At 36.2% G+C, this 27357-nt stretch overlaps 6 protein-coding genes and 1 pseudogene across 14 annotated transcripts; 4 read left to right on the plus strand and 3 right to left on the minus strand.

Annotated features, from left to right (window-relative positions):
- Window positions 1-1009: 1009 nt before the first annotated feature.
- On the plus strand, window positions 1010-1849 carry LOC9315441 (annotated as a pseudogene).
- Window positions 1850-1923: 74 nt separating this feature from the next.
- On the plus strand, window positions 1924-2554 carry LOC9315442 (60S ribosomal protein L27-1). The gene has a single exon (XM_002879329.2). The coding sequence runs from the start codon at window positions 2073-2075 to the stop codon at window positions 2478-2480; it is 408 nt and encodes a 135-aa protein (XP_002879375.1). The 5' UTR covers window positions 1924-2072; the 3' UTR covers window positions 2481-2554.
- A 9-nt stretch (window positions 2555-2563) lies between these two features.
- LOC9315443 (proteinaceous RNase P 1, chloroplastic/mitochondrial) lies at window positions 2564-5339 on the minus strand. Its single transcript, XM_002881171.2, has 7 exons — window positions 5210-5339; window positions 3672-4873; window positions 3503-3592; window positions 3230-3411; window positions 3018-3138; window positions 2864-2935; window positions 2564-2781 (listed from the first exon to the last, which is right to left on the minus strand). Exons 2-7 carry the CDS (start codon window positions 4824-4826, stop codon window positions 2683-2685), a joined length of 1719 nt encoding a protein of 572 aa, XP_002881217.1. The 5' UTR covers window positions 4827-4873; window positions 5210-5339; the 3' UTR covers window positions 2564-2682.
- Window positions 5340-5615: 276 nt separating this feature from the next.
- LOC9317285 lies at window positions 5616-7472 on the minus strand. Its single transcript, XM_002881172.2, has 3 exons — window positions 6600-7472; window positions 6326-6439; window positions 5616-6037 (listed from the first exon to the last, which is right to left on the minus strand). The coding sequence occupies exons 1-3, from the start codon at window positions 7416-7418 to the stop codon at window positions 5876-5878; spliced, it is 1095 nt and encodes a 364-aa protein (XP_002881218.2). The 5' UTR covers window positions 7419-7472; the 3' UTR covers window positions 5616-5875.
- LOC110229099 (golgin subfamily A member 4) lies at window positions 7381-14239 on the minus strand. The gene is made up of 7 exons (XM_021028030.1): window positions 14083-14239; window positions 12312-12431; window positions 9004-12123; window positions 8660-8902; window positions 8409-8564; window positions 8100-8252; window positions 7381-7898 (listed from the first exon to the last, which is right to left on the minus strand). The coding sequence occupies exons 2-7, from the start codon at window positions 12396-12398 to the stop codon at window positions 7656-7658; spliced, it is 4002 nt and encodes a 1333-aa protein (XP_020883689.1). The 5' UTR covers window positions 12399-12431; window positions 14083-14239; the 3' UTR covers window positions 7381-7655.
- Window positions 14240-15939: 1700 nt separating this feature from the next.
- Window positions 15940-20323, plus strand: LOC110229209 (protein FAR1-RELATED SEQUENCE 2). 9 transcript variants are annotated; one of them, XR_002332711.1, is made up of 9 exons: window positions 15941-16258; window positions 16540-18547; window positions 18636-18692; window positions 18843-18974; window positions 19062-19124; window positions 19279-19344; window positions 19468-19542; window positions 19797-19963; window positions 20057-20323. XR_002332711.1 is itself a non-coding variant. In XM_021028806.1 (8 exons), exons 2-8 carry the CDS (start codon window positions 16571-16573, stop codon window positions 19854-19856), a joined length of 2433 nt encoding a protein of 810 aa, XP_020884465.1. In that variant the 5' UTR covers window positions 15941-16258; window positions 16540-16570; the 3' UTR covers window positions 19857-20037. The 9 variants fall into 9 exon arrangements, 1 of the variants encoding a protein (XP_020884465.1); XR_002332710.1 differs by having other exon boundaries at window positions 19474-19542; window positions 19788-19963; XR_002332712.1 differs by having other exon boundaries at window positions 19086-19124; window positions 19788-19963.
- A 246-nt stretch (window positions 20324-20569) lies between these two features.
- LOC9317286 (choline-phosphate cytidylyltransferase 1) lies at window positions 20570-23721 on the plus strand. Its single transcript, XM_021028935.1, has 8 exons — window positions 20570-20926; window positions 21387-21500; window positions 21606-21701; window positions 21869-21911; window positions 21985-22140; window positions 22233-22313; window positions 22954-23052; window positions 23146-23721. Exons 1-8 carry the CDS (start codon window positions 20748-20750, stop codon window positions 23371-23373), a joined length of 996 nt encoding a protein of 331 aa, XP_020884594.1. The 5' UTR covers window positions 20570-20747; the 3' UTR covers window positions 23374-23721.
- The last annotated feature ends 3636 nt before the right edge of the window (window positions 23722-27357 follow it).

Genomic DNA, 27357 nt, shown 5'->3' on the forward strand with positions numbered 1-27357 from the left:
ACGTTGCTCCTTTAAATCGTCTGGAATTAGATTTAGATACATTAAAATTAAATCACAATTTGCGTTTACATTCCCACCTAATATGAAATCAGCAATTATTCTTTCCATGTGTTCTCTCGAAAATTAAGTTATGTATCGGATATGAAAATAGTTAGTTGTAAATCTCAAAAGAAATATTCTCAGAATAACATAAATATTCTGATTTACTTTGTTAAATTTTATTAATCAACATTATAAGGGTTAATTATTGTTCTCTCTTTTTATTAACATGTAAATATTCCCATAGAGAAAGAAGTACACTTTTTGCTTTGAAAAAGAAAATAAACTCTATTATTAATCAAGAAAGATAGAAACCCATGCTGAATTTATCATCATGTTGCATATTCTACATATATATAAGGTTTATCTAAAAGCTTCTGTACACTTTTTAGATAGAGATAACAAATTTTTTATATATAAAAAACCTTATTGTTATATAATACCTTATTGTTATTCTCCAAGAGAAAAAAACTAAGAGCATGTGCAGTAGGAGTCTCTCATCCAAGTCTCTTATACAAAAAAAAAACAATAAAATAATAATAATTATTTTAATATGAAAATCTCTCAAAAATGTAGAGAAAGTCTCTCAAAGTCTCTCACTTGAGCTCTCACTACTTTTTTAAAGACTCTCATAATCATATAATACTTTTTATTATTTTATTATTTTTATTTTGTTTGAGAAACTTTTGTGAGAGACCCCTATTGCACACATGCTCTAACACGTTTTTTTTTTTTTTCGACAAAAACTAACACGTTATTATTTAATTTTTGATTTACATTAAAAAGAAAAAAAAAGAAGAAGGATGCTTCTTAGCAGTTAATGGTATCTGAGCCCACGCGGTTTTACTAAACCGACCTTCTTTTTCTTCCCTTGCCTGTATATATATCTCTTCATTTGCATATATCAAATTCATATCATAATCATACAACTCTCTCTACATATATACTATTTTCCTCTTAACTTTTTCAAAGAGAAATCATATAATCATTTCGAAGATGAGCCAATACAGCCAAAACCAAGCTTATCCTACGCCACCAGTGTCTACCGGCCCTTACGTGGCACCACCACCGCTAGGTTACCCAACGAACGACACAAGTCATGCCACGGTGGCTCCGGTGGAGACAAAGTCCAAGGGTGATGGACAGCCCCGGCTCAATATATTTGAGAGCCTTAAGGCAAAAAAAAAAATTTTGGCCTATTATTATATACAAAGAGAAAATTTACTTAATTTTTAAAAATTTCATACAACTCTCTCTACATATATACTATTTTCCTCTTAACTTTTTCAAAGAGAAATCATATAATCATTTCGAAGATGAGCCAATATATAATTCTCATATTAATAATATTTAAAAAAAATATTTGGGCTTTTTTATATGTAAAATTTTTTATAAAAAAAAAAAGCCCCGGGCCGTCGCACTTCCGCCCTACCTATCTAAGCCGGGGCTGGTGATGGATTCTTAAAAGGCTGGTTAGTCTTCTTTCTTTTTCTTGTTTTCTAGTATATAACCAGACACGCACGCACGCTTGGTTAACTATCTAACCGGATCGGTTGTTGTATGTTGGATTAATGTTTTCTTATTCAATTTTTGAATGCAGTCTTGCGGCCATGTGTTGTTGTTGTGTCCTCGACGCATGCTTCTGAGGACATCGATGGTTTTTGATTATCATTGTATTTTACTTTATCAAAATCATATTTTGGGATTAATTAGTTCATGTGGTACTTGTATTTGTTAATTCATTTCTATATCACTCTCTCTTTTGTATAGTGTACTTTTACAATCTTATTAATAAATCGTTTTTCTTTTCTTTTTCTCTTCGACATCTAAACCATGCTAGATTTACAATTTTGACTTTATTACCGATTAGTCAACCTGGACTCGAAATCAATATAATAAAACTATTAGGCCAAAGTTATAAAATATCAAAACTATTGGGGTTAGATTGAAAATACTGAATAAATAGATGCGTATAAATACCTCCCGATAAACCCTAGAAACGCTAACCCCAAAAATCCAAGAGAGCGACGACAATGGTGAAATGTATGAAGCCAGGGAAAGCTGTGATCCTCCTACAAGGACGATACGCCGGTAAAAAGGCAGTGATCGTGAAATCCTTCGACGATGGTACCAATGAGAAACACTACGGTCACTGCCTCGTCGCCGGATTGAAGAAGTACCCAAGCAAAGTCATCCGCAAGGATTCGGCGAAGAAGACGGCCAAGAAATCGCGCGTGAAATGTTTCTTCAAGTTCGTCAATTACCAGCACGTGATGCCTACGCGCTACACCTTGGATTTGGATCTCAAGAACGTTGTCTCCGGCGACGCGATCTCGTCCAAGGATAAGAAAGTGACGGCTCTTAAGGAAGCGAAGTCGAAGTTTGAAGAGAGGTTTAAGACTGGTAAGAACAGATGGTTCTTCACCAAGCTTAGGTTTTGAATTCTACAAATTAATTTAGTTTAAAGTTTCAATTTTGTTGGTTAAAGTTTCAATTTTTCTTGAATTGTTTTCTGAATCAGTAATTGATAGTAATATTTATTCAATTTCGAGACATATTTTTTGCTTATCTTCTGGTTGAAACACAAATCTATATAAAAATGAAGAATCAATGTAAGATGATACAACAAGAGAATGAAAAATTTCAAGGTGTTTTGGATCTTTTTGCGCATAACCATTGCCTTGATGTTTGGAGATCATCTTCTACGCTCATTGGGACATGCCATGTTCCATCTTCAGACTCCTGCATTATCAATCAATCATCACTTAATGCAAAATGCAGACGAAAGCATTGAGATGGAATTAGAGATCTGAGTGTTGTTGACCTGTATAACAATGGAGTATGGAGGTGGCATATGAAGTGTGAGCCCATCTTCTCTTGATACAGAGATCCGAACCTGCAACATTGAAACCACTATCAATCAAAAGCTTAAATAAACATTCATGCATACATTACATAGACTCTTATATTATATGTACCTGATGCTTCTCTTTCCACCTTGGGAAGAAACTATTTCCTAGTAATTGGAAGAGGTGGTCTCTCATCTCATCGTTTGTCACCAATAAACACTTGTAAGTTACTGCAGCGTAAAGCCAATACCTGGAACAATTTGATTTTACATAAGAAATGGTTGTCTTTTTGGATCATTCATTGTCAATGCAATCCACAGACTAATGAATTAAGCGAATACCAATCATCATTTGAGCCAGGAGGAGTAGCATAGAGAGCACCGGCATTTTTCCATTTCTCTAGCAAGGCTCTGTTTTTAGGGTAAGTAGCTGGACCTCCATTTACACGACTCTTATGCAGGATCACAAGCGGTAACCTTTTCGACGGGCTTATTTGTTGGCATCTTTGGACTGTATTGTTAAGCTAGTGGCGAGAGATAAAGAATCGCATTAGTTAAAGTAATCAAGCAATGATTCTTGAGATTGGCATTAGAATAAAAATGAGTAAAAATCACCTGGAAAAAGCTGAAACTGCGCTGGTTGACTAAACCCATGTTGGCTCCATCAATGACTGCATCAAACGGTCCATGTCTTTCTAGCCATTCCTGCGAGCAAACAAACACAAAAAATTTCAGTGTTGCTTTTAGATAGTTTTACTACAATCCTCAAGACAATAATTGTTACCTGAAACTGATTAAAATTAGCTTTGACTTCTCTTTCACAGGCCAATCGGGTCAATGATGCAGCAAAGGTTTCTGTCTCAACCGGATTGATATCAATACAAACAAGCTTCTCTTTGCAACATTTACACACACCATTCTCATCCATCTCTGTTCTTTTCACATTCCATTTGCCAGTCCCAAGCCATCCTTGTCCATGCCACCCACCACCACCACTCTCAACCGCATCCCTTATTTTCTTCACATCCCATTTCTTAACTCCAGCTTTTGCAGCTGCTTCAGATTTAAACCACTCCTCAATCGTATCAAAAGTCGATTTAGAAACCTGTCTCACCAAATCTCTCAATCGCTGCAACATCTCATAGACCTTGTCTGCGTTCTTTGTATCCATACTAACTTTCAAAAGGGCAGCAAGCTCAGGCTCTTCAGGGACTACCTCTGATTCAACCATATGCGCATCGACTTCATAAGCTTTGCCTGCATCACCCTTTCTACAGAAACCAAAAAGGGCTGGTCCATATGATCTCAACCTTGGTTGAATTCCAAAGGCTTTCATCTGTTTCACCATATCGAAAGCCATTTCCGGGTCATCCTTTGCAACTGCGAGTCTAGCCCCGTTTGTAAATGTAGCTTCATTGGGAACAACTTTGTCAACAATCATCTGCTTAAATATATCAAAACCCCTACTAAGCCCTGGATTAGGAGAAGACTCCGTTGCTGCCTCAGCCAACGAGCATACATAAAGCAATACATTATAATGGTACTGGCTGAGCTGCACGCCATTGCGTCTTGCCTCATCATACAAGCGAAGAGCTTCCAAGACATCACCTTTCTTAGAGCACATATCTAGCTTTTGTTTCAGCAATGCTTCAGGAGACTGTTGAATAGCTTTCTTCTTCGCTTTCCTCGATAAATTTTCAGAAGGAGAAGCTGCTGATTGTTTAGCAGCAGCGAGAGGCATGGTGCATAGATGTCTGCTACGCTCAACAAGAATAAGGCGTCTATCCCGGGTGCCTTTCACAAGTAAGGAAGTATGGTAGGAACGAAATGGAGAAAATCTAGGATGGTGGATATGAACAGATGGGACTTTGAGCATCATTGCAAATAAAGGACAACACGCCCGAGAAAAACAAGGAGTAAAACAAGTTAAACGTAGCATAACTTCGCTCTCAAGCTGTTGAAGAATTAATTCTCAGTCCAATTCATCTGCAAGAGACTCGAAGAAAATATTCAAGAATTAAAACCTGAGCTGTCTACACTTACTCTAAGCATCTAAAAGCTTTATTACATTATCGAGGAATAAAAAATAACCAGTAAAAGAGAAGACAAAATTGAAAACCTTTGACCAATTTCTGTTGCTGCCAATTTAGAATATATACGAAACAAAGTCAAAGAACAAAACTTTAGAAATTGGTTATGTAAAAATGTGAGTTATTAGTCTACAAAGTAGAAGAAATGTGGAGAAACATCGAAATTCTTCATTGGGTAATATCGTCGAACAGGTTGAAGGCAACACATAAGAATTTTGAGAAAAAAACTTACTTTGCGCCAGAGAGAAACTTTCTTTCTGGTGGGAAAATTGGAAAAGATAAAAAGACGACTTTGGTCGACACAGCTTCTCCTTCAGGATTCACCATGGATTATCTTTAAGGTTTATAGATTGAGATATAAGAGTGCCATGGGATAGAGATTTTGGATGCTACTTTCTAACGACGTCGTTTAGGTACTCTGTTTAGTGTATTTCTATCCTCTGAAGCCCAAAAACGGCCTAATATTTATTAACACACTAGGCTTTCAAAGAAAACACTAGGGTTTTAAAAATTGGATTTTTTCTTTTCTCATTTTAGGCTTGTCAATTTTGATTTTGGGTTACAAACATACTCATCTAGATAAAACCCGGACCGGGTAATGGTTCAAGCGGTCCAAGTCCTAAAAGTGATATAACAAACACACAAGAAATCAAACTTCCATTTTAACGAATGAAACATGTTTAAGAGTATTCCAAGTAAGCGAATCCACAAGAGTATATGACAATGGAACAATGTGTATAGCTCGCTAGTATCTATACAAGCATGAAACAGTGTGTGTATGTCTTATCTACAGAAAATCTTTGTGATGAATATGCAGCATGATAGATCCTTCAACTAATGGTGATGATGGTCAAAGAGTGTGAATGTCCAACAACTGCAAAAAGTAGCAGTCACCATTCTACAAGAGCTTGTAGTAGCAGTCACGGCCTGAGAAGAGAGTTTGGTAGTTTCTTCCACATGGACAGTTGATCTCAACCACAAAGGCCTCACCGAGTCTGTTCACCTTCACCCCTTCTTTGCACTCTTTCGGTTGCTCCTCTTGTACTACCTCATCTTCTGCCTGCACCGCAACCAACAATCATTGTTCTCAAAAACTAGACTGGGATTCAGAAGATTATAAGAGACAAGTAAGTGAGCAACAATCATTGTGCTTAAAAACAGGACTTTAATTCAGAGATAATAAGAGACAAGTAACCGCAACAATCATTGTGCTCAAGAACATGACTTTATTCACAGATTAGATAAGAGACAAGTAAGTGAGCAACTCAATGAAGGACATGTTTGATAGACCAATATGATTGTCCCAAATGCATTTCATCAGAAAGATTCCATTCCCTGAGATTGTAACCTTAGGACTGTCGTCTTGTTTCACAGAGCCAGAGGAGACTGCTTCACCGTACTTAAGAAGCTTGTTACACCATTGATCCAATTCACGAACTCCATCCTTGATAATATACAGCATCTGCCATTATCACCATCTTGAGTTAGCTTACACAGAACATTTCTTTACTTGAGTACGATCAGTGATAACAACAAGCCTTTCTTTTCATCAACTTCGTTCTCAAATCAAAGAATTTCTCAAACAGAACATGGTAAAAGGCTATAGAATCTTTCATTCTAACCTTATTGGCATCAGAGCTTTCTGGAGTCACAAGATCACCTTCAGGAGTTGCATTGGAGCGAGAAGATCCAAGAAGAGACTTGGAGGAAGGTGCCGGCGAAAGATCGGAGACGGACCTCCGGAACATTGGTGGACGTGGTGGGAGAGAAGGGACATTACCCGAAGGCGGTGATGTTTCTTGACCGACGCTGTTTCTGGTATAACCCGACCCGAATGTAGATCCAACGGGCGAAGCAAATGTATCCGATAAAGATCGCTTGTAAAGAGGAGAACGGATTTGCGTCGGATTGAAATCAACCAAAGGAAGTGGAATCTTTGAATATCCCATGAGACTTGTGTCTTCTTCTTCCTCAGGTCGTGGAATAAACAGTTTCTTGCGTCTCGGCTCGTCACCTTCCTTCGATTCCGGCGATGGACGTTTCACGGGGCTGGTTGTTGCGGTGGTTGAAGAGGAGCCGAAAGATCCGTACGATTTGAATTGCGGAGGAGAGGAATTCGCACGGCGGCGATCAGAGGAGTTTCCGAAGCTGTTCAGACGAAGGAGGGAGAGATCAATGTCATCTTCTTCGGGATCGTAGGAGTAATCAGCTTCTTGGGAGCTAGCGATTAGGGTTTCTAGGGTTTCCGCCATGTTTAGCGTCGCCATCTTGATCTCAGTACTGTTAATAAAGTTCAATGCGAAAGTGAGAAATGAGAAGTTGATGAAAGAGACGATCACTGGAGTTGGGTTTATATAGGGAAATGCGGGTCGATTGAACCGGGTTTTATTGCTAAACAACCGGTTTAGTTGGATAATTATCAAATTAATTTCACGTTTCATTTAACTTAATACAATATCTGGACAATTGCTTGACCTACAAGCAAGGGCTGGTACAACAAAATCCCCCAGACCCAATAAAAACAAAAATCAACCACAAGCAAATATAAGCAGAGAGAAGCATATTCACGCAAAGCTTCATAAGTTCTGCTATCAAAATTCAAAAACCCCCAAAAACAAATGAAGAAGGATAGATCTTCACTTCACATATGAACATCAAGCCACACTTGAGAAGACGGACTAATACTTTTTCCCAAGAATTATACCGATGATAATAGAAACCAGAGCCACTCCAGTGACGATCTGCACTGTCATGAGATGTGACGTTGAGGCTGTTTGAGTAGTAGCAGTAGTAACATTTCCCGAAGACGAAGAAGAAGAAGGAGATGCTTCTGACTTCTTCTTGCTCTTACGTTTCGTTGGAGAAGAAAAGGATAAGTCAATGTCTCGAGATTTAACACCTACATTCGATGCCTCCGTTTCCTGCAAGTTTGGTTTTCGATTATAAGCAAGTATGCTTTTGAGATTTTGAAAAACGGGTATGTTTAACCATAATGCAAGGTTTCTGTCCCTAATTTTATGGATCTTATGTCATTTTGTCCCGCTGGATGGTATAATATATGCATTGCATGTATGTATGTTATCAATCAATCAAAGTTTTGACTCAGAGATATTATGACTAACCTTAGCTTTAGCATCTGCAAGCTGCACTTTCTGTTCAAGATCTTTGACCATTGATTCAAATTCAGTGACCGCCTTTTTCTTAGCTTCAATCTCTTCTTGTGATTGCTTTAATGCAGACTCCAGCTCTGAATGCTTCTGGGAATGTGCTTGTTTCTATTTCCATGGAAACGTTTTGAGAGCTTAGTAACATAATGAGGGAAGATAGATTGTCTTTTTTTTAAAAAATCATCAAACTAAAGAGTTCTTAAGAAACCTGAAAAATGTTATATCTGAGACAAATAAAAGTGAAACAAAAGAAAGATCATTAACCTGTTCATCAATGGAACTCTGAGCCGCTTGAAGCTCTTTCTGAAGCTGAAGCACTTGCTCATTGAGCACATCTCGTTCACCAGCAATATGTTCGTGTTCCTGCAGTTTTGTGGTCAGTTCCGCCACTTTTACAGATGCAGTAGCTGCATTTTCCACCTGTAAAAACATAATCAATTAGTAAACCAATATTTTTACCTATGGATCCTTAATTATGATATTGATAATTTCCCCTGTCTGAGAAGAATGCCTACATTTTCTTTCAACTGAGCTTTGACCTCTGACAAAGTTTTTTCAAGTTCTTCAAAATGTGATTCCAGAACGGACTTTTCAGCAGCCACTGCCCTGAGCTTCTCAATCTCGGACACCAGAGTATCAGCTTTAGAGCTCTCTATGGTTAGTTGTTCTTCAAGCTTGGCAATAACTGATTGGAGCTCATCCTTGGTACTCTGAAACATCGCATTGACTTGGTTGTTCTCCTCAGCGTGGGAAGAAATCTGCAGCACAAAGTGGTGTCATATTTTCAAGATTATATATAGACAACAAAACTGTGGCATTGTAGATGGTACTTAACACATGTTTAGATTCAGGGTGTTACCTGTGACTGTAATTTCTCCCCTTCAGCGATAAGCTGCTTTGTTAGATCTTCTATGGTTGTCTTTGAAGCCTGAAGCTCATTGGCTGTTTGCTCATTCTCAGCCTCCAAGGCAGAGAGCTTTGTCTGCAAATCGTTGGCCTCTGATCCATGATTGGCTAGTTCCTGGTTCAACTTCAAATTCACCTCGGCCAGATCCCCACTTTCTTTCTCAAGCCCCTGGCATTTGGCCCCGAGCTCTTCAATAGTAGATTCAAGATTCTTCAATTTTGATAGAGCGTCTTCAAGCTCAACTTTTCTAGTTTCCGCAACTCCTGATGCTTCATGAGCCAGCTTTTTGTACTCTTCGATTTGGTTTTCATGTGTTTTTAACTTTTCAACCAAGTCATTAGATTCTATTTCTTTCTGATTAAACCTTTCAATTGCCTCTTCCAACTTTTTCAGTGCAGTTTCCTTCTCGACAGAACCAGAACCTATTAACCCCTCAAACTCTTGAATTTTGATCTTGAGCTGGTTGTTTGTCTCTGCTAGTAGTTCATTCTCCGATAATGACTGCAAGGATTTTTCTTGTGCCTGATCAAACTCTTGTTTGAGTTTCTCATTAACGGATTCTGCAGCTGCGAGTCTTCCCGAAGTCTGTTCAAGTTCTTCTTTTAAAGAAGAAGATTTGTCAGATGATTCAGCCAACTGCTCTTCATATGATTTTATTCTGCCTTCCAAGTCCTTTAATTTCTCAGTCAAAGAACTGGCCTCTGAATCTCTGCTAGTGAAATCCTCCATTGCCTTTTGAAGTCTATGCTCTGAGTCTATACTTAAAGACTGATGCAAAGCTTCAAGCTCCATGCGTTTCGTAGTAGCTTCATCTATTTCTCTTCCTTTCTGCTCAAGACTTTCTTCGGCAGACTTCAGTTTCTCCATTACTTCACTTTCCCGTAAGCCAGCAGCTTTCAGATCATTTTCAATACTCTCCAACTTTCCTTGTGTGACATTCAATTCATTCCTGATACTTTCTAACAGATTCTCAGACTCACTGATCTTCACGCTGTACTCATCCACTGTTTCTTCTAATTTCTTTTTCTCACCCATCACAGCGTTCAGATTTTCTGTCAGTTCTTTCTCATTCTCAGTTGCAATGTTTAAAGCAGCTTCGAGGCTCGAACTTTTCACTTGAAATACCTCTAGTGTGGACTGAAGCTCAGCCACCTGACCCAAGTAACCTTTGGAATCTGCTTCAGTTTCCCCATGCTTCTTTTCTAGCGAGCTGACCTGCTCCTCAAGTTCCTGAATTCTGTATTTTTCTGTCTGGAGTAGAAGCTCTAAGTCTTTTAATCTTCCTTCTGCGTCTTCATGTTTTGACTGTGATGTTTGACAAAGACCTTCTAGTTCAATACTGCGCTGGTGAGTCGTATTAGCACGGTCTTCATGCTCTGCACCCTTCTGCAAAGCAATTCTCAAATCTTCTTCAAGCTCTGAATTTCTGGCCGATGATTGGGTCAGAGACAATTCCAATTCTGATGCTTTTTGTTTGTATTCCTGCATCTCAGTGGTTGCCTGTTTTTTCTCTTCTTCGGCAACTTCAATAGCAGTTTTTAGTTCAGATGCTTTCTCGGAGAGTTCCTTCAACTCCCGTTCTGCATCACTGCTTTTCAGCTGCAATAAATTCAGTTGCTGCTCAAGCTCCGCGTTCTTTTGTTCAGCTGCAGTGAACTTTGTCTCCAGCTCTTTTATCTGTGATTTGGCTTCTTCTGCTGCTTGACTAGAGGACCGAACAACATCCTCTAGCTCAAGATTCTTCTGGGTAGTAGCTGTTGCTACAGATCCAGCTTCAGTATGAAGCTCCTCCAGCGATTTCAGTTTCTGTTCAAGTTCGGAGTTGTTTGACAAAGCTTGAGACAGAAGAGCATCGGTTTTGGAGAAATTCTCATCTGAGGTCTTCAGTTTCTCTTCTAGTTCATTGCAGACCTCTTTTACTTTTGATGCATTACTCGTAACTTCTGCTACATTTGCTTCAAGCTCTTCTTTTTCTTTCAAAACTTCAGCCAACTTCTCCATTGCAGTTCTCAGCTTCTCTTCTTGGTCTTTCGATAAGGATTCCAGCAGTTTCTTCTCCCTGAGTTCTTCTGCAAGCTTTGCACTAATACTTTCCTGTTCAGAAAGTTTAGCCTGAAGATTTTTGGTCTGAGCATCCAAATCTCGGAGAACGGATAACTCTTCTTTGAACCGAGATTCGGAAGCTTTCTTCTGCTCAAGTTCCTGAGTCAGTTCATCAATGAGGGCTTCTGTGGAAGACACTTTTTGTTCCGTCTCCAACAAACGAGATTTTGAAAGTGCCAATTCCTCTTGCACTGCAGCTAATTCCCCCGCACTACTCTTTAAGGCCGCTTCAACCTTTTCGTTTTCAGAAATCTTCTCATTCAGCTCCTTGATTTCTTGTTGCAGGGACGCCATTTTTTCCTCCATTTCCTTGGCACTAGCTTTTGTCGATTCAAGCAGCTCCGCAAATTCCAAAGCCTTCTGCGTCTCAGAGTCAGCATGAGAAGCGCTTTGCTTGTGCAGCTCTTCAAATTTCTGAGCCTCTTCAGCTGAACGCTTTATCCCCTCCTCCAACTCTATCAACTTCTTTCGTGAGCTCTCGAGTTCTATGCCCAACGCATCAAAAGCTTCCTTAACTTCAGTTAGTTCCTTATCTTTCGCATCATGGGACTGCAAAGCATATTCCAAGGACTTTAGCTGTGAGCTGTGTCTCTCTTCGCCTTCAACAATTTTATCTTGCTGCTTCTTTTGGACAACTTCAAGCTCTCCATGCTTCTTTTCCGTTTCTTCTAATGTCTCTTTCGCAGACAAAAGCTCATCCTTCAAGTGGGTATTCTCAGATTCATACCGTTTTAGTTCCCCTGCTACTCTTTCCAATTCGAGCTCTAGTTCTTTAGCCTTTTCTTGCGATTCATGTAGTTCTCTTTGTGAACCACTCGAGCTTCTTTCAATAACTTCCTTTTGCTCTTCAACAGGAACATGATCTGCTTTCTCCGCATCATCCTTGGCATCAAAAGCTTCCTTTTCAACTTTTATGAATTCTCCATCTTCCTCTTCTTTCTCCTCCTTTGGCACTTCTCCATTCACGGCCTGCAATAGATCAAGACAATAATTACATCTTTGGCGTTACTATTAAGAAGCTTGACAGACAGACGGGAGATTCAATACGATAAAACAAGTAAAATCTTTGCAAGACTCGCATCAATTTACAGAAAGAATTTCTTATAGCCATGAGCAAACAGATAATTTTGCGAAACTGAACACCAAATGATCATTACCTTGACGGAAACATCAACTGTCTTAAGGTCATCAGTATCACCTTTCACTACAGGGACCTCGGAACTCGTTACTTGAGCTTCTTCCATCCTATGATCAAGCAGTTATGGCTACTTTAAATTCTGCAGAAGAGAAAAGAAAAATAAGATATCGCTTGAGAAGAAATTCGAAGATGATATACCCTACTTATATCAGATTTAAAGTTCCTTCTTTACATCAAAAAAGAAAACAGTAGCTTGCAAGTAAGAGATACAAAACAAACAAGATAAGATATTTAATGTGACAGTCAACAGGTATACATCATCTCTCATTACAACTATTTGATATACCAATTCAATAAAGATTTCTAATTTCGTTTAGTTTTTTTTAAGAAAATGACATATGTTTAGATCAGAAAAGCTAAAGAATCCAAAACAATCAGGAGAAGACAAAGATCAATAGGTATTAGGGGTGCTAGCATGTGATGTTATCAGAGTTTGAATCTGTTTCAATAGCCAACACTCTCTACCATGATACAAATGAATAAATCACACTTATTATATAAATAAATTCCTACCAAACAAACTAAAGAGAGGTAAGGTGTAAAGTGCCCACCAAAACCATCATCATCAAAGTTTCTTTCTTTTTGTATAAGAAAAATAAAGAAAAGAGGTTTTCAATTTCATTGTGCCAAAAACAAAGTATCCAAATTAATTATTAGAAAGCAAATTTTATTAAACTAATAACAGTAATTTTTATTATACATATATTAAACTAAACTAATGACTATATTATAGAGAATGAAAAGAATCATAAGGTACGCCGACCAGATGCAGCGATGACTCATGGGCCAGTGGTTTTGTTATAAGAAAACAAAGACCATATATTATTTTATTTTATTTTAAATTCAAAAATTCCACAAAACATTTTGGTTAAGACACCAAAAAAGCAAAGAAACCCCATCTTAAGGTAAAGAGTAACCATATAAGAAATGGTTGCCGATGATGGATCACAAACATCATTTTCGCTTGATCCAATATCCAGCCAAATTTCATATTCTATCTTACTGTATAAAACCCAAGAATATTCGATCAAAGAGGAATTTTTCTAAACTTGGATAAGTTTTTCTTGATTTGTCAACCTATTTGGTCTAAGTCTAATCGTTGCCTTTATGAAAAAGACATACAAATATTGGTAAGGTTGCAACTTGCAAGTAAGCTTTTTCTCTTGTTTGTTCAAAAGTTGCAGGCTTAACACCCAAATCATGTTCCTAATTAATTAATAGTATAATCGGGTAATCAGAAAAAGACAATGATTAGCATACTACTTTTTTTTTTCCAAAACCTACCACTAAATGTTCTAAGAAATTCAGATTAGTAACCACAATTCAAAGATTTCTTCACCTTAAATAAAGAGTTCAAACTAAAATTTCAGCGTTCAGTGTTCTGTAGAACCACCAAAAAATAAGCTAGAAAACCTTCTAAATCCGTTCAAAAGACAAGAGATCCTGAGATTAAACACTACAGTACTAGAAAATGATTTGATTCATCTGACGAATCTGCAGATATCGCAAACGATTTCGATTTTCAGAGATCTAATGTCTAAAACATGGATCGATTAATTTCAAAATCAAACAAATTATAGGATTCAGTAACTAAGAAGAAGACGAAGCGGTACCCAATTTTTTGAAAATGAAATTGAAGGATCTGAATCGATTTGTGGTCGATTATAAATCCCAAAAAACGTTAAGAATATCAAATAATAGAAACAGACCATGAATTTGAAAGTGCTTACCAAGTTGGAGCTGATGAATCTGAGAAGCTACTCTGTTTTTTTTTTTTTGCTTCCTTGTTTGGAAATTTCTCGCAGCTGGGAAAAATGCAGAAAGAGAGGAAAAGAGTAGATGATGATGACGAAAAGAAGAAATGCAAATTGGGTGTGTGAGAGAGAAGAAACGAATCTTTTAGGGTTTATAAAGCGGAGAGTGAGTGTGGGGCCGTTTCGTATTTTTTGAAAGCCAAATCTGGCGGACGAGAAGACCGTCGCAGTTTTGTTTTTATTTCCCATTTTGCCCTTTTGTTTTTTTTTTTTTTTTTTCATAGATCATAAGTACATCTAAACAGTAATTTATGCCTAAAATGAAACTGAAATCATGGATTAACAAAAAAAATATTCATGGATTAACGTGATTTCTTACTAAAAAAATATGCTTTAACTCAGTAAGAATATAATAGATTACTCAATTAAAAACGTGAAAACATCTATATTTTATGAAATTATGATATTCAATAATCTTTTGAAAGGAGTTGACTCAGATTGAATAAAAGGGCAGATTAGTCATTTGGGAAGAACAGAAGAAGAACAAAAAGAGAGGCGGTGGCTGAACGGCTGGCTGGTCGAAAAAAGCGAGTAAGAAGGCCCACGACACCAATGGAGCCACCGACCGACCAAACCGTCCTCACCATGAAATCTTATATTTATTTCTTTCTTTTAGATTTGACCCCTCAGCTTTTATTTCCTATTTGTTTTCCCCTAATATTGATAGAGACGCTTTCACTTTCTTTATTTCATTGTTATATTATGGTATCAAAATCCACGTCATGTTTGATTATTTTCTATTTAAAGATTTGTTTCATGTCCAAGTTGTGCAATTGAAAATGAATCGTCACCGTCCTGAAATCGTCACTACAATTTTTCAGCAAGACTACAAAATGAAAAGTTGAATTATCCACACAATTAGTATCGACAATTTTAGAAATTTTGATTGGTTCGACCAATAGACACCATTATGTTCGGTGGCTATAAATGGGTTTTACAAAGTTTCATGAACATAAATTATTATGGTTCCGTAAAACAGTATGAAATGGAACATGTTAACTGTATAACTTTGTTGTTTATATATGAGCTTAATTAAGGAAGTATTTAAAATTCAAAAGTGGTCAAGTTAGCCAAATTGGCGGCTATCGAAACATCCACATTGGGTCAAAGTTCAAAGAAACGTAGCCAATGCTCTTCCAGACTTTTCATCGTACTAAGAAAATCGCAAAAGACTTTTATATTTGAAGTCGCAATAACATTATTCAAAGTTTTACTAAACAACATAATATATAAATATATAAATTAAAACCAAAAAAAAAAACATAATATATAAATTCTTATTAAATATTTATTTTAATACAGTTTTGTTGAATAATATGTAGAGAAAGTGGAAGCCCCTTGGTCCATTGGTTGACCAATGGTTGATTAATGCTTCTACATCAAGAGGTTTGAGGTTCGAGTCCTAGATATTGCGATTTATTAAAAAAATTTGCAGATTAATAGAGGCAAGTGTGCATGAGATCTCCAGCGATGTACAATTATAGTCGTTCGCCAGGATTCTACGCAGAGAAAGAAGTGTCGCCAGGTCGTGGATCATTGAAGGTATTCATCAAGATTATGAAGAAGGAAGTGTAGTCTGTCGTAGATCCAATAAGGGTCGGAAGGAATTGTCAGTTGTAGAATCGTCTATGTAACAGTTCTCATAATTTGCAATTAATAATAAATCTAGACGACAAAAAAAAAAATATGTAGAGAAAAGAGAAAAATAAACAGGACCGGTTCAATCTTTCTCAAAAAAAAAAAAAAAAAGATTTAAGATTCAATTCTTTTCCAAAGTGGGCGTCTTTCAAATTTTCTCAAACGTGGATCTTTTCCCAAATGAATACAAAAATATAAGGGTCGATTTGCTATTACAATAAATTCTAAATTCTCTCCGGTGCTCATTTTGAAACCTCCCTCTTTCGTTGCAAGGAAAGAAAAAATACCCGGTTCAGTTTCCGACGGATATCCGTTTCCGACTTCTGAATCTGAGTTTCTCAGATTCTTTTAGTCCTCGCGAAGCCCGATGCTACTCGCTTTTGCACCTCTGTACCAGGAGAGCTCAATTAGGGAACTAAAGACAAAGACGACGGAGAAATTCTGAACTCGAGAGGTTTGATTTCGAACCTTTGCATTTTGGGTTTCTGATTTTTCACAGATTGAACTATGAAGTTGAATTGAATCCTGGTCCGATATTGAAGAGTATTTACTGTGCTTTCTCAGATTATCCATGATCATGTGATGCACTAATTCGTACTATTCAATTGCTGGATTTCTGAAATTAGCAAACCTTCAAATGTTAGAATTTGTGGAAAGTATGTTAAATTTGTAATTGTGTTATGGTGTGGACTTCCTTCACATGAATAGAACTTGAAAAAAATGGACCACATGTAGGTGTTGATGGACCTCATAGTTTTTGGATGACATGGATGTTGAAGATATCGAAATAGATCTTTTAACAAGAAGTGGTAATGTGGATGTGTTTTGTGAGGCAAGTACTAGTGGGAACGTTTCTCGCAGTTTAGAGCATTTTGCAACTGTTAGTGAGCTCAGAAATGGTATGGAGTTTGAGTCAAAGGAAGCTGCCTACTATTTCTACCGAGAATATGCTCGATCAGTGGGATTTGGGATCACAATCAAAGCCAGCCGTCGTTCTAAAAGATCGGGGAAGTTTATTGATGTCAAAATAGCGTGTTCAAGATTTGGAACCAAGCGCGAGAAAAGCGCAGTTATAAACCCACGTTCATGTCCAAAGACGGGTTGCAAAGCTGGTTTGCATATGAAGAGGAAGGAAGACGAGAAATGGGTTATATATAATTTCGTAAAAGAACATAACCATGAGATATGTCCTGATGATTTTTATGTTAGCATAAGGGGAAAGAACAAGCCTGTTGGTGTGCTAGCAAATCAAAAGAAAGGTCTTCAATTGGCTTTAGAAGAGGAAGACTTAAAGTTATTGCTCGAGCATTTTATGGACATGCAGGATAAGCAGCCTGGTTTTTTCTATGCAGTTGATTTCGACAGTGACAAACATGTTAGAAATGTCTTTTGGCTTGATGCGAAGGCTAAGCATGACTATTGCAGCTTTTCTGATGTTGTTCTGTTCGACACATTTTATGTTAGGAACGGATTCAGAATCCCATTTGCTCCTTTTATTGGGGTCAGTCATCACCGACATTACGTGCTCCTTGGATGTGCTTTGATTGGAGAAGAGAGTGAGTCAACATATTCTTGGCTATTTAGAACGTGGCTTAAAGTAGTCGGTGGTCAAGGTCCTGGAGTGATGATAACAAATCAGGATAAGCTTCTAGGTGACATTGTTGTTGAAGCCTTTCCAGATGCTCGTCATATTTTTTGTTTGTGGAGTGTGCTGAGTAAAATTCCTGAGATGCTGAATCCATTTGTGAGTCAAGATGATGGTTTTATGGAAAGTTTCAAAAATTGCGTACATAGCTCTTGGACAGATGAACAATTTGAAAGGAGGTGGTCAAATATGACTAGTAAATTTGAACTTCACGAGAATGAGTGGGTTCAGTTGTTGTTTAGAGATCGTAAAAAATGGGTTCCACATTATTTTCATGGAATTTGTTTAGCTGGACTGTCTGGACCTGAAAGGTCTAGCAGTATCGCCTCTCATTTCGACAAGTATATGAACTCAGAGGCTACGTTTAAGGACTTCTTTGAACTTTACATGAAGTTTTTGCAGTATCGATGTGATGTGGAAGCGAAAGATGACCTTGAATCTCAGAGAAAACAGCCTACACTGAGGTCTTCTTTGGCTTTCGAGAAACAACTTTCCTTGATCTACACAGACGCGGCTTTTAAGAAGTTCCAAGCTGAGGTACCGGGGGTTGTTTCTTGTCAACTTCAAAAAGAAAGAGAAGATGGGACAACCGCAATATTCCGCATTGAAGATTTTGAGGAACGGCAAAATTTCTTCATTGTTTTGAACAAAGAGTTGTTGGATGCGTGTTGCTCTTGTCATTTATTTGAGTACCAGGGATTCCTATGCAAACATGCGATACTCGTACTTCAAAGCTCTGATGTTTCCTGCATTCCATCTCAGTATATATTGAAGCGCTGGTCAAAGAAAGGTAACAACAAAGAAGACAAAAACGATACATGTGCCACTATACATATCCGAATGGCACGTTTTGATTATCTATGTAGGCGCTTTGTCAAGCTGGGAGTAGTTGCATCTTTATCAGATGAATCCTACAAGACTGCTTTAAAGTTGTTGCGGGAAACCAGGAAGCATTGTGCTAGTATGGATAATTCTCCCAAGTTTCCTTCAGAGCCAGACAAGTTAATGACAGGTGGATCTATTGGCTTAGAAAACGAAGGTGTGTTGGACTGTGCATCAAAATTGTCCAAGAAAAAGAAAATTCAGAAGAAAAGAAAGGTGAGTTTTAGATTCTTCAACCTTTTGAGATTATTTGTAGTTTGCTAGCCCTGGCGGAAAGATCTGATGAATTATCTTGTGTTTAAAGGTATACTGTCGGGCAGAGGATGCAACAAACAGGTCAGAAGAACTTCGCCAAGAAACCGTTAGTAATCAGATTTTGGCATTTTGCCATGCTATTACATCTGAAATCTCCATTTTCTTAGCAATGTTATTCATGGCAAACTATTTTCATCAAAATACATGAAGTTAGTCCATGCACCCTGATGCAATTAGGCTTATTTTTTATGTGCAGGAACAAGTTAGCTCCAGAGCTCCTACGTTTGAGAATTGTTACATTCCTCAAGCAAATATGGAAGAGCCCGAACTAGGCTCCCGTGCAACAACTCTTGGGGTCTATTATTCAACACAACAAACTATTCAAGGAGTGAGTGCACTTTTGTAACTCTGTCATTTACAAGTTTAATATTACTGTTTCATTGAAACCTAAACACTGTTCTTGTTATTCTGGTAGTTCTCATCGGTTTCTTCCATCCAGGATGGTTACTACGGACATCCGCCAACTATACAAGCCATGGTGAATTATGCTTTATCTATCTCTATTTTAGTTTCAAAGCTTTTGTTATAACCTTACATGCAAATCCATATCCCTCACCAATACATAGTGTGATGAGGTTTTTGGTAGTTAAGATAAAGCACGAAACTGATATTTCATATTCTGGGTGATCTAGGGAAACATGCATTTAATTCATGGACGAATGAGTCAATATGAGACACAACCAAGGATGCAAGGAGCTGTGAGTTTATGTTCTATTTTATCTAAGTATTTTTCGGGAGATATATATATCTTATCAATCTCCTCCTCCCGAGTCAAGTTGTTTTAAGAAAGAAAGATCTATTTCGTTTTGTGGATTGTCTAGTTTCAGGGACAGGCGGGGTTCAGGGGAAGCGCTATCCGTGGCAGCTGTGACATCGAAGAAACTATGCACGGCATGGTATGTACCCATTACCCATACTCTTGTGACGTTAGTAAAAACACTCTACTGCCACAAAAGAAAGAAGAAAAAAAACGAACCCAATACCTCAAATTGTTTTCTTTTGACAATCTCAACTTCTTCCTTCTCGGGTCAGTTTGATTCAAGATTGATCCGAGACTGCGAAAAATTCCTCTGTTTACAGTAGAAAATGTAATCAGCCCTCTGTATAACCGTTGCACGTTTTCTGGTGTTTGTTTGCGCAGACAATGGAGTCCTCACAGTTTCAGGGATCTGGCCCAAGCCATCCGAGTGATCACCGCTTATCTAATTAACAGATCAAGCTCAAGAGTTGCTATATTTGTTTTTCATTTCATTAAAATAATGGAATGTTTTTATGTACAGAAATATGAAAGGTCTAAAGTGTAGAATTGGCTTTGAGGTAAACTCTTACTCTGATTGGATTTGATTATATTTATACCGGAATCATAATATATGATTAAGTATTCACATTTTCTTATTATTCTTCTTGTAGACTTGTAGTTATAGACAACCTTCGTTAACCTTGAGGGCCATTGAGAGACAACCTTGGACTTGGTCACTGTGCCACGCCGAAGAGCGTAATAATATACACTATCGACTGATTGGTTAATCTGGAAACAAATATTAAGAGAGAAAGAAGTCACTCTGTTGTATAACTCAACAATGAGATTCAGATAACTATTATACTGTCTATAACTTTGCATTAAAAAATCCAAAACATTCATTTATAGTATAAACCAAAGAACAACTTTTAAGACAATAATTTTTGCTAAATGGAGAAAATGTAAACAAGTTTTTGTATTGCTGACCATTTCTAAGTATCTAACAAGTGAAGACAAATTTTTAAAGAAAACTAAACGATTTTTTGCGGACTAGTCCGACTTTATTCCGATCCGCCACCATCAAAGATATTAGATTAAATAATTTAAATTTCATTACTTTTTTTTTTGTCATTTTAAAATAACCGACGTATCATTTTTCTTTTTTATTTCAGTGAAAAAATAAAATTAAAATGCCTGAAAACAAAAATAAATAAAAATAGTATAATCAGTTTTCCCTAGAGGATATTCTTCGTCACAAAAAAAATAAAATAGTAGGAGAAGAGGGAAGCGACTAGCACCTTTTGTAGTTTTCCGTTTATTTTCTCTATAAGGCGGGTGATTTCGGCTTCTTCATCGGAGAATATGAGCAACGTTACCGGAGATCGCACTGACGACGGCCTTTCCACCGCCGCTGCAGGCTCCGGCTCTACGGCGGTCCAGAGTTCCCCTCCAACTGATCGTCCTGTCCGCGTCTACGCCGATGGGATCTACGATCTTTTCCACTTTGGTCACGCTCGATCTCTCGAACAAGCCAAGAAATCGTTAGTATTTCTTATCTCTGAGATATCATTTTCCTGATTTTTATCTCTAATTCGACTTTTTTCGCCGTCGCGTGCTCAATTTTCGCCGTCGCAGTGTCATTTGTCTGTGATCTGTTGAGTCTGGTTCATTATAAGTTGTACAGTTTTTGTTTAGGTTGAGAGAAATATCTTCCTTATTAGATAGTCTCGGTGCTTGATTGGTCTGTGTTGATTGAAATTACTGCCAGAATTTGTGATGTGCAAGCCTGCAAGGCCTTATAGCGTATGATTTTAGTGAATCCCTTTCTAAATGTTTGAATTTGCAATAGCTGATGCTGTTTCTGGATACATGTTCTTGATAATGTTTCGATTTTTATTTTCAATTTTGAGGAGGTAAAGTGAATTTTGGGAGAAATTGACTTCTGGTTTCTGTGTTCTTATGGTGCTGCTATGTTTTTACCGTTTCTTAATCGCCGAACAGGTTTCCAAACACTTACCTTCTTGTTGGATGTTGCAACGATGATACTACCCATAAGTACAAGGGAAGGACTGTCATGACTGCAGAAGAGCGATATGAGTCACTTCGACATTGCAAGTAATTGTCTTCTCCTATGTTCTGTTGTATTTGTTAGTAGAAGCCATGGAAGTGGGATTGAATGGAATTTTAGGACACTCCTAAAATTTTTTCGTTTTCATATAGGTGGGTGGATGAAGTCATCCCTGATGCACCATGGGTGGTCAACCAAGAGTTTCTTGACAAGCACCATATTGACTATGTAGCCCACGATTCTCTTCCGTAAGAACATGTATCTCTTGTGCTAGTTTTGATGTAGTTTTTTTAAATGGGGGAAACTTAGTTTTGTTGTTTTTACCTTTTACTACCTGCTTGTCGTTAGTTATGCTCTTTCCATACTAATGATTTTAGTACTACAGTAACCTTCTTTGTATTAATTTCATGCACAGCTATGCTGATTCGAGCGGAGCTGGAAAGGATGTCTATGAATTTGTGAGTCGGATGAATTTCATACTCCTGCTTTCGACACTTTCATATTTCTGTTTTAACTGAGTATCCTTTGCAGGTTAAGAAAGTTGGGAGGTTTAAGGAAACAATGCGAACTGAAGGAATATCGACCTCGGATATAATAATGAGAATTGTGAAAGATTACAACCAGTATGTCATGCGTAACTTGGATAGAGGATACTCAAGGGAAGATCTTGGAGTTAGCTTTGTCAAGGCATGACATCATTTTCTTATCTCTTCAGTTTTGTCGTTTTTCAAAATTTTACACTTGGAAGAATTAACTTTGGGTTTGTCGATATGCTACAGGAAAAGAGACTTAGAGTTAATATGAGGCTAAAGAAACTCCAGGAGAGGGTCAAAGAACAACAAGAAAGAGTGGGAGAAAAGGCATGTCTTCTCTCAACTTCATTTTGCTTAATTGATCATTAGTTCATCACAATTCATCGTTTCGACTGTATTGCATTCAATCAAATAAGCTGTGCATCATAAGTTACAAGGAGAGTAAACTAAATTTTAGATCTTGTCTCTGCCTATTCGCATCTCCCCTTGAACTTGTACCCTATGACTATTCAGCGACTATTTGGAAACCACTCTTACTGTGTTACGTTTTGCAGTTCAATCTGTCCTTACTTTGAACCTCGTTCAGTTCTCTTAGGACTTTTATACTCTGTTTGGTTAGTAGACTCTAGGCAGAAAGCATTTGGATCTCTTGCTTTTATTTTGTGTCTTCTTGTTGTGATTATTGGATTATAGAATTGCATTAAGAAGTGATGCTTGTTAATCCGCTGTAGTAGTGCCACTGTACCAGTTGATATAATGTTGTTGTATAATTTCATTCCTGTAGTAGCAGCCTGATTTCGTGTATCCGCTGCTCTTGAAACCATGCAGTCTCATGCTTTAGCTAGTAATATGATCTCTGATGAGACTATGGTCATATGTGATATCCATCTTAACTGAAAAAGCTGATCTTGTAGAAGTTTCTTATAATGCTTCTTCATCTGTTGATTGCTAAATCCGGTTTTTCCAGATCCAAACTGTAAAAATGCTGCGCAACGAGTGGGTAGAGAATGCAGATCGGTGGGTTGCTGGATTCCTTGAAATATTTGAAGAGGGTTGCCATAAGATGGTAAGTTGAATCTTGAAGTCACATACTTTAATATTTATGACTATGTTCTGTAGAACATTGATTAAACTTGACAAATGCGTTAAATGTTAACAGGGAACTGCAATCGTAGACAGTATCCAAGAAAGGTTAATGAGACAAAAGTCTGGAGAGAGGCTGGAGAACGGTCAGGATGATGACACAGACGACCAGTTCTATGAAGAATACTTCGACCATGACATGGGTAGTGACGAGGATGAAGATGAAAAATTCTACGACGAGGAAGAAATAAAGGAAGAAGAGAAAGAGCAAAAGGTTATGGCGGATGCTAAAGACAACAAGTAAGAACAAATTCGGCTTGCAGTCAGCTCTACTTATGGCCACTTCTACTAAACTCCCTTAACCTCTCTCACTCTCTCTTGACCAGTAAAATGCATCTACTTAACATATAATATCAATGTTTAGAAGAGAGAGAGAGTGTGTGTGATGTGTGTGTGCGCGTGTTGAACAAACGAACGTGCGTGGTTGTCTTTGAAGAGTTGGTCTCATCTTTGTCGATTTTTGAAAACGAATGTATTTTTTTTTCTTCTTTTTATGACAGGCAAAGTGTTATGAAGTAACTATGCAATTGTCTAAACAGGATAAGTCAATGATTCGTGTGTGCCATAAAGTAAACATCCTTGTATTCATTCATCTTCCATGCTCCAACTCAAACTCGTTTTCTTCAAAAAATTGAAATACAAATTGGTCTAAAGTCGGTTCTTTAGTTTTTTTTTTTTAATTCACATTTTTATTTTGCAGTCCATCGATCTGCATTCATATTTTTATTTTCAAACCCTGTAGCCACGTATGAATAAATTACAAAGGACATTTTGAGCTATCTCCAAAGCTCCATTGTTATTTGGTGGCATCTCCAATTCCATTAGCCAACCATTAATGCTATTGAGACCAAGAAAGCGAGTGAAAGGCAAAGAAAGCAAAGGATAGCGGATTGCTTCAATTATATGTTTGGTGACTACTCCGAAAATCACTTTCTCCACTCGAATACTACACCAAATGTCCACTCAAATTTCAGTATATATATCGTTGCTACACAACTTTACGAAAAAGCAATTAGTAGAAAATAGAGATTTGAGGTTTAGCTTCTCACATACATAAAACTACCTTTATGAATCATTAAACTCTGGGTTAATAAATGATTAAAAACAATTGCCGATCTGGGTAAAGAAAAGTTGATGAAATTACTACGTGAGGGTAGTTAAGCAACTTTCTTCACATATTAGGACCGGGCTTGTCAGGCCAATGGTTTTCACTTGAAAATTTTGCATTCCGATTCAAACTATGTGGACATAATTAACGCATAATTTTATTGTTGTACCTTTAAAATGTTTCATTGCATACTGTTGTATACAACTATACAAATTATTAACTGTCTAACTCTTTAGATGATAATGTAAAACTCCAAAACAGTAGACCACACATTTATATATATAGCAAAAATAGAAATACATTTGAGTATTAGATGTCAAGAGAAAAATAAAATATGTTACATACAAAACATATGTGTTCCATGATGTTTAATTCATCACCCTTTTTATTTTAATATGGCAAATTTTACTTTTATTACTTTTTTTATTAATTACACCATCTTTATTATTATCTAGAGTGATTCTCACTAAATATTATACTGTTCGTTGCAACCGCAATATTTTTAAAAATCTCATTCTAGAGGGATTAAATCTGTTTTTTTGTTGACTAGTACACTTTAATAGTCTAATTAATGGCTAACCTAGAGTCCTAAACTTGTATCTATATGACTATATTGGTTTTACAATACTTCTGTTTCATAATAATTGATGTTTAAGAGAAATTGTTTTGTTTTATTTGATGTTTTCAATTTTAAATGTAAATTTTACTAGATTTGAACCCGCGGTACACCGCGGTGCTATAATTTTTTTAAAAAAAATCTAAATATAATTAGTTTTGTTTATTAATAGAGAGTATAATATAATATTTCGACCTATTTTATAAATGTACCATCCATATATCTATATTAATAGTTTTGAGTATATTAATTGTGTTTTAGGTTTAAATGGTATATCTATATATAGTTATATACACTTAAACGACATTTGGCTTTCTTCTTCTTTTTGCCTCAGTTTAAGAGAAGAATTTTTCTTGCGGTACACCGCGGAGCTATTATTTTTAAAAAAAGATTTTTCTTCATTAAACTTCCAAATCTAGATTTTACCCCGCGGTACACCGCGGGTCGATTTTTTTACAACTAAAAAATTATTTTGCAAAATTTTAAGTTGTATTTGTTTTGTTAATATTGTTTATTTTGTTTAGTGTTTCTGATTTTATAATTAAATTTTGATTTTTAATTCTAGGATTTCATCCATCGTATATTGTTTAATATTGTTTAATATTAATACTGATCTAAACCCGTTGCACCATATAACCCCGTCCCGTAAAATTAAATATCATTTGTTATTTTTTTTGAATAATATTTTTATCCACTACTGGTCGCAGGTTCATGCGGATAAGCCCGTAGAGAGTTGCGGATTTGCGGGTCGACCCGCCAAAAGAGAAGCTATCTTTTGAAACTCTTTGTTTGTTTAGAGGTTTTAAGAAAATATCCCTAAAAATAATTTTCATTATATGAAAAAAAAGAAGTAGAAGAAATTATAGTATCAACATTCCCGATTTTTACATCACTCGTTACAATTAATTTTTTTTTTGCAGATAAAAATCAGAAGTTAACTAAGTCGAGATTTTTAAAAAGATTGTGTAGAGATTTTTGGTAAATTGTTGAGAACATATTTGATTTCAAAATCTTTACTTAAATAGATAAGGAAAGATTTTGTAGAGACTTTTGCTAAATATATGAGAAATGAATTTCAGTTAAAAATCTTTACTTAAATAAAACAAATCTAAATAATTAATGCTAATGGCATGTCATTGTAAATACTTCTCAACTTCATGATTTATTTGCTAATTGTGATCCAAAAATGTATATATAGATGCCATAAATTCACTTTGCTTGTTGTTATTAGTTTCCATTTTCTTATTTTCTACGATTATATATTTCATTTTTTATAGAGAATATAGATGTTGTTTCGATTTCATGGTGATGTAAGCATTAAAGGAACTCGTATTATTGAAACTCGATTTGATTGGAGTAGAGGGATTATCGCAAATGCTAATTAGGTAGTAATTAAGAGAGATTTGGAAAAATATCATGGAGTTAATATGGAGAAATTTGGGGAATTATTGGTTAGTAGCTAATCATCTCGTTTTAGTTATTAAAGAGAGATTTTGGCAAGTTTGTTAAATGTTAAATCTTTAATTCAAATATTTAATGCTAATTTTCGAATTAAAAAATTAAATACCAATGGCATTCTTTGTAAATATTTAACAACTCTAAGATTTATTTGGTAAGTGTACTCCAAAAATGTATATATAGATTTTTGACTGTTTATATTCTTCTATATCATTGGTCAAATTATTTTTAGGTAGATAAAATTATATTTTAATGTAAGAAAAACATAAAATTAAAATGATACAAAACCTTAAACATCATTTAGCATCAAACAAAAAAATTATCATTGAGCAAACTGGGTAAGCTTTTGGGTCGCATGTCAATACGGTCCGACTGGGTTTGATAAGTCTTGATTTAAATTTTATTTATAATTATACTCTTTAATAGTAGTATAATTAATAAACACAAATGTTCCTAATATAGTAATATTTATCAGTATATTATGAAAATATATAAGATATAGTGGAACATAATAAAAAGTAAAGAACATCATGAAATTAAATTACAAACCAAAGTAGAACCCATGTTTTGTTTTTTTCTTTAAACCAGCGCTGAGTTACAGAGAAACTTTAAGAAACAAATACAGAAGCAAAAACTTTACGGCAAAATTGAAAAACCCTAATTTACTTATTAGAAAAAGAATATGTATATGTTACCTTCACCAGTGCAACTCATATCACTAGACGACATAAAAGCCCGAAGAAAGAAGAAGCTTTTTAATATTAGGATTCATTTCTTATAGTAATATCATGACTTTTTGTCTTTTAGACTACAACTTTGAATACTGAAATGTGATCTCTATCATCTCTGAGTGAAAAAAACTACAATAGAAAGATAAAGAAAAATTATGTTTCTCTAATTGATAAAAAATGAGATATTAAGGTTAATTTGGAACTATAGTATAATCAAATTTGAATCAAAATGAAACTCAAAAAGTGTGAAACTCAAAATGTTAGTCTCCTCGAATATAATTTGAAACTCAAAATGAAACTAAAAAAGTACACCAT

The sequence above is a fragment of the Arabidopsis lyrata genome (genome assembly GCF_000004255.2).
Source record: "Arabidopsis lyrata subsp. lyrata unplaced genomic scaffold ARALYscaffold_4, whole genome shotgun sequence".
In the NCBI taxonomy this organism is placed as follows: Eukaryota; Viridiplantae; Streptophyta; class Magnoliopsida; order Brassicales; family Brassicaceae; genus Arabidopsis; species Arabidopsis lyrata.

What these genes read in the sequence shown, in the direction of transcription:
- LOC9315442 (XM_002879329.2), top strand. Translation starts at nt 2,073, where the DNA reads ATGGTGAAATGTATGAAGCCAGGGAAAGCTGTGATCCTCCTACAAGGA.
- LOC9315443 (XM_002881171.2), bottom strand. Translation starts at nt 4,826, where the DNA reads ATGCTACGTTTAACTTGTTTTACTCCTTGTTTTTCTCGGGCGTGTTGT. An exon ending in CTAATTTTAATCAGTTTCAG is followed by an intron (nt 3,593 to 3,671) that starts GTAACAATTATT and finishes GTTTGCTCGCAG; the next exon opens with GAATGGCTAGAAAGACATGG. An exon ending in CCTGGCTCAAATGATGATTG is followed by an intron (nt 3,139 to 3,229) that starts GTATTCGCTTAA and finishes AAATTGTTCCAG; the next exon opens with GTATTGGCTTTACGCTGCAG.
- LOC9317285 (XM_002881172.2), bottom strand. Translation starts at nt 7,418, where the DNA reads ATGAAACGTGAAATTAATTTGATAATTATCCAACTAAACCGGTTGTTT. An exon ending in AAAGCTCTGATGCCAATAAG is followed by an intron (nt 6,440 to 6,599) that starts GTTAGAATGAAA and finishes TGATAATGGCAG; the next exon opens with ATGCTGTATATTATCAAGGA. An exon ending in AACAAGACGACAGTCCTAAG is followed by an intron (nt 6,038 to 6,325) that starts GTTACAATCTCA and finishes GTTGCGGTGCAG; the next exon opens with GCAGAAGATGAGGTAGTACA.
- LOC110229099 (XM_021028030.1), bottom strand. Translation starts at nt 12,398, where the DNA reads ATGGAAGAAGCTCAAGTAACGAGTTCCGAGGTCCCTGTAGTGAAAGGT. An exon ending in AGAGTTCCATTGATGAACAG is followed by an intron (nt 8,253 to 8,408) that starts GTTAATGATCTT and finishes CCATGGAAATAG; the next exon opens with AAACAAGCACATTCCCAGAA. An exon ending in TTGCAGATGCTAAAGCTAAG is followed by an intron (nt 7,899 to 8,099) that starts GTTAGTCATAAT and finishes CCAAACTTGCAG; the next exon opens with GAAACGGAGGCATCGAATGT.
- LOC110229209 (XM_021028806.1), top strand. Translation starts at nt 16,571, where the DNA reads ATGGATGTTGAAGATATCGAAATAGATCTTTTAACAAGAAGTGGTAAT. An exon ending in AAGAACTTCGCCAAGAAACC is followed by an intron (nt 18,693 to 18,842) that starts GTTAGTAATCAG and finishes TTTTATGTGCAG; the next exon opens with GAACAAGTTAGCTCCAGAGC. An exon ending in AAGAAACTATGCACGGCATG is followed by an intron (nt 19,543 to 19,787) that starts GTATGTACCCAT and finishes TTGTTTGCGCAG; the next exon opens with ACAATGGAGTCCTCACAGTT.
- LOC9317286 (XM_021028935.1), top strand. Translation starts at nt 20,748, where the DNA reads ATGAGCAACGTTACCGGAGATCGCACTGACGACGGCCTTTCCACCGCC. An exon ending in CTCGAACAAGCCAAGAAATC is followed by an intron (nt 20,927 to 21,386) that starts GTTAGTATTTCT and finishes ATCGCCGAACAG; the next exon opens with GTTTCCAAACACTTACCTTC. An exon ending in TTGGAGTTAGCTTTGTCAAG is followed by an intron (nt 22,141 to 22,232) that starts GCATGACATCAT and finishes GATATGCTACAG; the next exon opens with GAAAAGAGACTTAGAGTTAA.